The sequence below is a fragment of the Ricinus communis genome, chromosome 8, assembly GCF_019578655.1.
Source record: "Ricinus communis isolate WT05 ecotype wild-type chromosome 8, ASM1957865v1, whole genome shotgun sequence".
NCBI classification, from domain to species: Eukaryota; Viridiplantae; Streptophyta; class Magnoliopsida; order Malpighiales; family Euphorbiaceae; genus Ricinus; species Ricinus communis.
Genome location: NC_063263.1, coordinates 946,586 through 957,415, shown reverse-complemented (window position 1 = coordinate 957,415; position 10,830 = coordinate 946,586). Strand labels below are relative to the sequence as shown.

At 29.0% G+C, this 10,830-nt stretch overlaps 1 protein-coding gene across 2 annotated transcripts; it reads right to left on the bottom strand.

Annotated features, from left to right (window-relative positions):
* Positions 1-676: 676 nt before the first annotated feature.
* LOC8281440 (glutamine synthetase nodule isozyme) lies at positions 677-7,913 on the bottom strand. 2 transcript variants are annotated; one of them, XM_015724146.3, is made up of 13 exons: positions 7,742-7,913; positions 7,613-7,652; positions 7,345-7,448; positions 6,917-6,965; positions 6,673-6,779; positions 2,913-3,000; positions 2,640-2,768; positions 2,460-2,534; positions 2,302-2,355; positions 2,188-2,225; positions 1,784-1,943; positions 1,611-1,674; positions 677-1,001 (listed from the first exon to the last, which is right to left on the bottom strand). In XM_015724146.3, exons 1-13 carry the CDS (start codon positions 7,813-7,815, stop codon positions 910-912), a joined length of 1,074 nt encoding a protein of 357 aa, XP_015579632.1. In that variant the 5' UTR covers positions 7,816-7,913; the 3' UTR covers positions 677-909. The 2 variants fall into 2 exon arrangements, with proteins under 2 accessions (XP_015579632.1, XP_002527139.1); XM_002527093.4 differs by having other exon boundaries at positions 1,611-1,671; positions 7,742-7,912.
* Between the last annotated feature and the right edge of the window lie 2,917 nt (positions 7,914-10,830).

Below are 10,830 nucleotides of genomic sequence, written 5' to 3'. Positions count from 1 at the left end.
TAGCTCTAAACTCAGGCCATACTCTTGTATTTATAGGAGTAGGGTTATGAAACCCTAGAGGATGTTGATAATTATTGACTTATTAAAATAGTCTTGTGATTATCTCTCCTTATTAGATTAATATTAAATAAAAAGGGATTTTATTTTCAATTTCAAACAATTATCATCAGCAACCATTTAAATGTCCTAATAATTATCATAAATATCTTATAGGAGCTTATTTTTACCAATTTTGACATTTTAGGTCGAAAATACAATATAAAACGATATGAAAATTCAAAAAAATAGTTAGTCAGCCCGTGTAGAGCCAATCGGCTCTATGCTAAGTCGATCAGCTCTGTGTAGAGCCGATTGGCTCCAAGGATCAAAAGTTCTAGAAACTTTGATAATTTGGTCCTTGAATTTATGAAAATTATCGTTTTACCCTTCATACTTTTTTTTTTGTCAATGAGGTCTAAATTAATTATAGAAAAATAATTTTAAATCTAATTAATCTGATCCTTCTCTCGAGTTCACCCCTTCTCAATCTCCGAAACTCGAGAAAGACATTAATTTTCATCATCAAATTTTCATAACTTTCTCGATATCTAGATTTGAAAAATGGATATTGACACCGAAACTTTTAATTCTCTTTGAGAATTATAGTTAGATCGAATACGAACTTCAAGCAAAGATATGAAGTATAAAAGGAAAAACAAAAGAACTTGATTAAGTTTTTGAACAAAACAATAGCCAACAATTTGAAAGGAGAAGTAGAATGAAGACAATACTAAGACCAAAACCAAAGCATCAACCCAAATCACATAGCTGAAGCAAGTACAGTGAATAGAGACGAGAGTAATTTGTATCAACTACGCAGTAACTGAAAGTCATTTCCTATATCATCTTTAGTCACAAATTCCTCCATGTCTATGGCTTCCAGAGAATGGTGGTTTCAGCAATCATTGAAGTCACAATATATGGATCCATGTTTGATGATGGCCTCCTATCTTCAAAATAACCTGCCAGTCATGACCAGACACAAGAAATAAAAATCAATTATTGTGTAATTTTATTGTCCGTCTTGTTTTTAACTTCAGGCTAAACAGAAAATTCTAGGAGGTAATTTAATTCGTGAAAAAGAGGCTAGGAGTGGAAATGAAAAATTTAGTGATTCTCATTTTTCATGTTTGGTTTGTCAGAAATATTATGAAATCGAAAGAAAATTCTTACATCAATGAACATTACTTATTTCCTAATCTCTAAGGGAGAGAAATGAACTCATTTCCATAAAAACCAAGTAAAATCAATTATAAATAATTAAGCAATTAAGTTATTTTATATTTTTGTTGCATGCAATAGTAGTAAACAAGTTGAGCATTATTATTTTTCTAACAATTATTAAACATTATTATTGGTGGTGTCGACGACAAATGGTACTCCACTTCGTTATAAATTGAAATAAACAAAATATAAAAGATAATTATTTCTGTTTCTGTAACTTCTATTTTCAGTTCCTATTGTTGACTTTAAACGTGTCCTAGGTGATTTCAGGTTAACACTTGTGCAACAATGAAATGAAGTTTGTTTCAGGAAGATGTGTAATGGTTAAAGAAAGTGCTTGAGCTTACCTTTTCCATTTTTCTCAGTATCACGGCCAACACGGACAGAAGCTCCCCTATTCGCAACTCCCTGCTAGAGTTATGCAAATCGCTATAAGTCAAATATCGAGATGGAAGGGATAAACAAGTTTCAGTTGGAAAGAAAAGAAAAAAGTTAAATAAATGAAGCAGCTATGGTCTACCCAGGAGAAAGTGTTGATATCAGCAGTCTCATGTCGACCTGTCAATCTTCTCTCATTGCCTTTTCCATAGGCAGCTATATGCTCCTTGTGACGTTGACCCAGTTTCTCAATAGCCTTCTTGATAACATCAATTCCACCATCACTTCTCATGGACTTGGTACTGAGAGGAAATTATCAAAGCCAAACCATGAGAGACATGCACTCACTATGTGCACGTTCAAGTCATAAAGAATCGACCACTGGGCCTTTGGCTCAGTGAGAGAGCTCTATGGAGCTGGATGGAAAGGCTCGGGTCCGGCCCATTTTCCCTTCCCAATGCTCAGAAAATGTCATCTATGTATATTTTTATTTCCACATGGCATGGAGTTATGAAAGTTTTGGTTCAATCACATTCATGCACATACCTGAAGTTGGTGTGTGCACCGGCTCCATTCCAGTCACCCTGGTAGTCAATTAAAACAAGTGAATCTATAATTTGGTTTTGCTAAAGAAGAAACAATGCAAAGGTATTAACGGACCTGAATTGGTTTTGGGTCAAAAGTAAGGATGACCCCTGCAATTTCAGTGATTCGCTGTTTGAACAAGGTGGAATTAATAGGTTAGCACAATTTAGTAGCAAAACTAGAATATAAGATGATAGTTCTATAAGCATATATATATATATATATATATATACCTCAAGAATGTAACGAGCCATCCATAATTCATCACTGGCTGAAATACCGACAGCAGGGCCAACTTGAAATTCCCACTGCAAAAGTATGTAAAGAGAGAACACACCAGTCAAATAAGTTATAGTTAAAAAGGGCTCCTAAAATGGGAATGTAGCTCATCAGAATGAAGATGAAAGCAATACCTGGCCAGGCATAACTTCACCATTGATGCCACTGATACTGATGCCAGCAAATAAGCATGCCTTGAAGTGGGAGTCTACTATATTCCGGCCAAAGGCTTTGTCAGCTCCTACTCCACAGTAGTAGGGACCCTGAATCGTAACATATATACATATACTGTAAGATAGTTCATGCTACGAGTCAGTTATCCATATTAGTGATATTGAAATTATCTCCAGTTGTGAACTCAAACAGAAAAAATAACATATGATTTTACAGGCTTTATATGTTCAAACCTGAGGGCTTGGAAAGCCACCAACTGGCCATCCGATAGGCCACTTCACATCCTTCTGAAGAAGAGTATACTCTTGCTCAATCCCATACCTGACCACATGATAGAAAGATTAGCCACCATTATCCTTAATTTACTTTTCTCTTTTAAATTAAAAAATCATGCAAGTGAGAGAGTTTTATTGATTAATCACATACAAGCATATGAACAACTAATTGTTTTAAAACAACTTATTAAGCAGTGGAGTTGGTCACGATGGCTAAACCTAACACTTAACAGTGTTACAAAAGGGCTGACTGTATTTTGCACTTGGGTAGGTAAATGAGAGCAAGCTATTTTTAAAATATGGATTACTTTATTTTCCAATTCGTAAAACGTTTCGAGTTTGATTTATTGTTTTAATGTTTGTATTAATTTAAAAATATTTAATAATCCAAATTTGAACTTATATTTAAACTTATTAAAAATTCAAAGCAAATTTAAGAGAACAATGCTTAGCCTAGCTAATAAGATTGCTCATGAGATGGCTAGGGCGTCTTATTTACATGTTGGTCTTTTGTTCTTTTTTTATTCCTCCATGTTTACAGGAGTTATTGTATGCTGAGAGCTGTTTGGATTATTAATAAAGCTTTATTTTTCCTTTTTAAAAAGCCAAATGCTTAGCCTAGTATTTTATTAATATAATAGAAAAATTTATTTTTATATTTAAATATATGATAATAACTTTTAAGATTTATTTTATGGAACATTAATTTTTTTATTTTGTTTTCAATGGAATAAGATACTTTATCTAGTTTTTTAGAGTTTCTTTTTCTATTCATTTTGAGTTGATTACTGTTTGTTTAATTACTTTAAAAGTTAGTAAAATCTATATTACTTCAAGTTATTTTTATTTTTATAATGAAAAACAAGTTTAAAAATTAAAAATATTTAGATTTTAAATCATTTAAATTTAAATTAAATTGGACTCATTCTTTAAATCGTATGATCTTGTTTAAAGTGTTTAAAGTCGAATCAATTTTTATTACTGATATAATTTCATAAGATGAATCTAAATAATGACATATTAAGTTGGAACATATTTATTTTCTTTTACTCTTTTTAATTTTGAAATTACTTTCAAACAAAAAATTTAGTTCCAAAAAATTTAATAAATCAGTTAGCGAAAAAATAATAAAATTATTTATTAAGTTAAAAAATCCTAAACATATTCCTTTATCACCTCGCAGCAATTCCAACTATACCTCAAAATGCATTTGCTTTGTTGTTTGCAAGTATTCCCAATTGTTGAAACAAAAAGAGAAGTCTCAACCGTACATTTGATTAATACTTAAAATTTATTTCTCAATAATTACAAATAATTATACTATTGTAAAACTTTATACGAATACTATCAAAATTATCCATAGACCAAAGAAGATCCTTATTGCAAAGAAAAGGAACATAGCAGAAACCATTTCATTAATAATCTACACATTTTTGCATACCTTAAAAATAATTCATAAATATGATTATACGTTTTTTATTTTTAAACAAATAGAAAGCAAACTCAAATTACAAAATTTTTACTTTTAGCAACATTGTCGCATTGCAGTTGCAAAGGCACCTTCTTTTTTAAATAAAAAATAATTATTTTAAGGGATAATTACTATTTATTCCTTGTGACTTTCTATATTATAATAGTTGCCTTCTAATATTTAAAAAAAAAATATTTTTATTTTTTATATTTTATAATTTTAAATTAAAAATTCATTCCATCAAAATTTTCATTAGAAAAATCGTTAATTATTATTTTTAGTTTTGTATTATTTACACCTTGATTTTTTTGTGTAATATACAAATTGCCCCCTATATTTTATTTATTATATTAAAATCCCTTTGCATTTTAAAAATCAATATGATTAAAGAACTAAATTGATAAAAAAATTATAATTTGATCCTCAAACTTCTTATCAAAGTTACAATTCTACTATAACAAAATTAATAATAATAATGATATCTATTTTATTTTAATAATTTAGAATTAAATTTATGAATTTTTAATATTTTAATTAATATATTTACTTTTTAAGATATTTAGATTTTATTAAAATTTAATTTATGCTAAAAATTAGAGTAATTAAAGAATATTAGTTCATTATTTTTATATAGCACTAATATTGAATTTTTTACATAAAATCAAACCTGGTTAACAGATTTAACGGAAATTCTGATAGAAAATACATTTAGTATAAAATTATAAATAAAAAAATAAAAAATATATATTTTTTAAATATTTAAAAATAATTAGTACAATATAAAAACATAGGGGGTGAATAGTAATTACATCTTATTTTAAAAAAGAATAGGTAAATTGATATTTTTAAAAAATTAATTTGAATCAGGGTATAAAAAATACGAAAAAACTTATTAATTAAGAAACCTCTAAATCTATTTTTAACACACTCATCAACATTTCAAGCAGGTCCTTCAATAATTCATGCGTCTATAGTCAATGCACCTCGCAAGTATCCAAAATCTTTCAGGTTTCACATGTCGGTTAAAGGGTCCAATCATTTAATACATTAACCATTACTTTTTGGTATATATGGTTAAATCTCTTATATTTAATATTTAGTATATTAAAATTTATTAATTAATATGAACTTTATACCTCATGGAATGATTAAATAATTTCATTATTTAATAATTAATAAAAGTTAAAAGATTTTATGTAATAATTGACTATTAGAAAGAATATTTAAAAAGAATATTAGTTATCTATATATTTTTTTGAATTTGTCACTTTGACATTTATGATTTATTTTCTTTTAATTTTTTTATTTAGTAATTTAGAATATTTTAAAATGTGTTAAATAAAACTTTTACGAATGATAAAGTACTATTTTAAAATTTTTTAATGTGAATGCATATTTAAAATTTGAATTCATAATTTTAGTTAAATTAGAAAAAACTCTAATCGTATATCTCTTTTAACTAAATCTAAAATTTTAGAAGTTATTAGTATAAATAAATGTAAAATTTACTAAATACAAGTAAAAATTTTCTTATATTGGCCACCAGAAAATTTAAAGTAAAATTATATTCTGTATTAAATGAGTCGATCTACCTAAACTTCTTAATTTATGTGCTATATAGAGTTAAAACGCAATGCTTGAGGTTGATAGTGAAATTATTTTAGAGTATATTTCTTTTATGACAATCATTTGTTAATTAAATATTTAACTCGCATTCTTGTATGTATTATATATAAAATTTATTAATTTTAAAATTTATATGTAAATATATATATATATATATATATATATATATATATATATATATATATATATATCTCATAATGAGAGTGTTAGAATATTTTTAATGCACTTTTATATTTATCAAATATTTTATTTTAAAGTGATATCAAAAATAATATTTTAATTATTTTTTATTTTTAAATGTAAAATAGAGAGTCAATATGATTTTATATATAGAAAGTCAAATTTCAATCTACACTCTATATTTAATAAATATATTACAAGTTTCTATACTTTTAATTTCATTTGTATTTATAATTTTATTTTTTTTATTACTAAAAAATAAAATAAAAAAGAAACAAATATTATAACTATTAATGCTTATAAAAATAAAAATAAGATAAAAAAATAAAATATGAAGAATTTATTGGATTTTAAATAAAAATTTTATTTTTGATAATTAAATGCTCTTATTATAAAAATTTTATTTTTAAAATAAAGAACATTTACTATAACAAATATTACCATGGCTCCTCAGCGGCAATATCAGGGTGGCTAAAGATTTTGGCAGCATTGAACCTTTTGTTGGTAGGAAGAGGGTCGCCTGCTGGTGTGTACGAATCGCACATCACCTATGATTATTGTCAAATAGAGAGGAAATAGATAATATAAATAGAAAATCATTACTGCCCTTCTCTTTATATCTTGCAAAATAATATCTTACAAAGAAGAATTACAAGAGTTAATAGTAGATCAAACAAGTAATTACCAGGATGTTGTTTCCTCTTCTGAAGGGATCTTTAAAGATAGCTTGCGGGCTGATTCAGTCACTAAATAAAGTAAGAACACTAAAAAAATGGTGCAGTTTGGACTTAATTTTAGTAAAATTAGTCCAGTTTGAGTAAAATTTTAGCAAATTTATTAATTTAGCTAAAATTAAACTGACATGAGTGATGTCATTTTAATTAGGTTAGCCAGTTTTTTGAAAGTCTACATGAGTGCACGCTAATTTAATTTTTAACTAAATAAATAAATACCCAAAATTGCACCTAATTCACCAAATCCGATTATTTGATCAGAAAAACCTCAAAACTTATTAGGCTGAAAAGAAATTCAAGCAAGCCAGCAGGTTCCTTCATGGCCTGGCCAGAGATCAAGAAAGAAAGATCTGAACAATTATGGGTCTATATTACATACTACAATATGACTTCACTGTTATCACCAGTGGCTTGGTCTGTGCTAGAACCATCATAGTTCCATTTGGGAAGCTTTGATGGATCACTCACTGGTCCTGGCAGAGTCTGCATTGTAACACATAGCACGTACAAATCAAACTGATTAACACCACAGACACACACACACATAAAGAAAGAAAAGTATGTGCTGCCCAGATTATAAAGTGATATTATAAGAACCCTAAAAGGGACAAAAAAAGAAAGGGTAATCTAGAGTGAGAAAAGACCACCCTTGATTTGCTCCTCAAGTCCAGACCAGATCCACCAATCCTATAACATAAAATAAAATAAATAAATACCAGATAAAAGAATTGTATTAAAGTGAGGCATATTGAAAGTGCCATATGTATAATGTATACCATATGTATTCGGCTATGATCTTGTCTGTGGAATCAGAGAGATTGATGTTGATCAGATCGGCAAGGAGAGACATGGCTATGCTTGCAGTTGCAGTGACAGATTTTACAGAGAGAAAGGAAGAGAGAGATAGAGTTTGGGTGGCAGAGGAAAAGAATGTTTGGTTTAGCGGGAGATTAAATAGCGGGAGAGGTAGTCAACAGTCACTGCTACTGCCTGATCTCTTTCCAAGAAATAAGGAAGAGAAGGAAATAAATATGTGACGTTATCAAGATCCAGAAGATTCCAAAACCAAGAATCTGCGAGTGCAATATAAAGGACTCGTTTGTATTGCGAGTCTGTTTTGTATGGATATTCACAGAACCACAGCTTTCCTGTTTTTAAAGTCTCCTTCAACAAACACTTTTACATTTAGCTCAATTCGTAAAGGAAGAATTTGCTCTTCATAGGTTGAGGTTCTAAGTTTAAATTTTGTTTTTTAATTCTAGGGTGTCTTAATCTAATTTTTCTTTAATGCATTTATATATTTATTTTAAAAAAATTACAGAATTTAGGTTAAATTTATATAAATATTTTAATATGCAACTTTTATACTAATTTACATACTAAAATATTTTTATATTTCTAAAAGAAAAAATTTTACATAAATTAATTTAAATTTTATAAATTTTTTATTCAATAAACACGTAAAAGTATTGAAATTCATTATAAACTATGGCATCCTGATTATCGTCTAATTTTTGTAAATATGTTTAAATAAATTATCATTTTTGTAACATATAAAAAAATGACCATTTTTTATTATATAACTCTCAATATATTAAGCTTTTTACAAATGAAAGAAAAAATAAAAAAGAAATTACACTTTATACACTTTTTTTTTAGAAATTGTTATAAAAACACTTCGTACTTTACTTCATTATAATTTTACGTTTTTGACTTAGTTTTGTACGCTTTTTTTTCTTTTCCTTTCATTTCTAATCTGTTTGCTGTCTTTCTCTTTCTTTTGTGGATCTAGGAGAAAGATCTCACTTTTTCTTGTATCTAGATGCAAAATTACTCATTCTTTAGTCGCTTACAACTAGCTTAATTTTGTTAAAATAGACAAATTAAAGAAAATAAGTGATGTACATAAAAACACACATCTAAATGGGGTTTTTAAGATTGATTTTATGGACATTTAGATGTGAATTGGTCCTAACACTCACCCTATGCGTCTGTTTGTTTGCATTAGGTCCAAAAGAAGTCAAAGGATGATAAAGGGAAGAATTGGAGCATAATTAGACGCCGAAGCTGCCGAAACAAGCTAAGTACGAGCATGAGAAAGCTGAACATGGCCGTGTTGGTTTCAACACTGGCCGTGTTCCCAACACGGGCACCAACACTGCCGTGTCAAAATCAAAGAAGAAGAAGTTTTTAGGGAGCACGGCCACGACCCGCAGTAACACACCTAAACCATGTTCCCAAGCAAGTTAATATGGCCGTGTTGGCAACGGGGAATTAATTAAAAGAATGAAGAGAGAAAAAAAAAAGAGAGCGGGGGAGAACGTCCCAAACCCTAATTTTTCTCTCTCTAAGGGTTTTCTGAGCTGGAACCAAGGGAAAAGGAGACTTGGATCAAGGTTGCAATCGGATTCCCTTCAAGATTGAAGATTGGGCGAGGTTCATTGATTGGTTTTCAAATTGAGCAAGAGGAACAAGAATCGATTCAATTCGAGCAAGAGGAATTGGGGCTGTTTATTCTCATATAAGGGTATAATCAGGTTTTCTCTACCTTTACTCATTGTTGTAATTGAATTCTTGTGGATTTTGATAATGAACATGATTAGCTAGATTGATTAAATCCATTGGGATTTCTTTACTATGTTGGCTTAGTATTATATTGTTGGATTGTTTGGGTTAGTTTTGTATTCTTTTTGCTTTCAGTATTAATAAGATAATGCATTATTTATGAGACGTTGTGAATTGTGTGTTTAGATTGCTTTGTGTGATTGAGAAGTCCATTTGGTAATTGGAATTTTGAATAGCAAAAACTGGTTAATAATCGCTTAGAGATAAGGATAATTAACTAGTCGGATTAAGAATTAACAAAGCTTAATAGAGGCGAATTAAAGCTTAATGCTAATTTAAGAATCAATTGTTAGGAAGAGATTCCAACTTTAGGTTATTAGGTTTAGGAATTCGGTTATCTCGAGAGAGAAACCGAATTCGGTTAAGAATTCGTCCACGGGTAGCATAATTAGACTCACCAATCCTTTATCTTTTGTTTGATTGCCAACTAGTTTAGGTTCCCTTAGGGTTTGCTTTCTTGTCTTGGTTATTTTATTTATCAATTACTCCTGCATCTCCCTTAGAACTTAGCTTGTAGCTATTAGTTAGTTTAGAAATTATTCATCACTCATTTTAGGTTAATATAACAAAGAACAAAGGAGTAACTCTGAGCTTTCATTTTCCCGAGGAATACGACCTTGATACTCGCTATTAGTGCTAGACTGCATCGATAGGTACACTGCCTTAGATTGTAGCTAACACAAGTAGCACACATTAATAAGAAATCAAAGAAAAGAAAAAGGAGAATCAAAAATAAAAAAGGGCAAAGTCGTTAACATTGAAGAAAGAGAATAAGGGCAATCAAGAGAGTTATGGTAGAGCCTTGTTATACTTTAAAAGCTATTTTTTATCCTCTCAAATCGCTTGTTTTTAAAGTGACTTCTTTTTCTTCTTCAATGGACTTCAAAATCAATACATTTTAGATGATCTGATGGGTCTAATGTTGGGCACATAATGGAGTTGCATTAATCTTGATATAACAAAAAGATTTGTCAAAATAAAAAAAGAAAAGTTAAAAAATTGTTATGAGAGAAAATAAGTAGATCAAATTCGGGTATTTTTTAACACAAGAATAAAATAAATATGCAATGCCATTGTGTGTTGGTGCAAGTAGTTGTTGGGCATTCTCAATAGTAGCTGCAGTAGAAGGCATTAACAAGATAGTAACAGGGAAGCTAATATCTTTATCAGACCAAGAACTCGTAGACTGTGACAGGTCATACAATGCAGGTTGCAATGGAGATTTGGTGGACAATGCTTT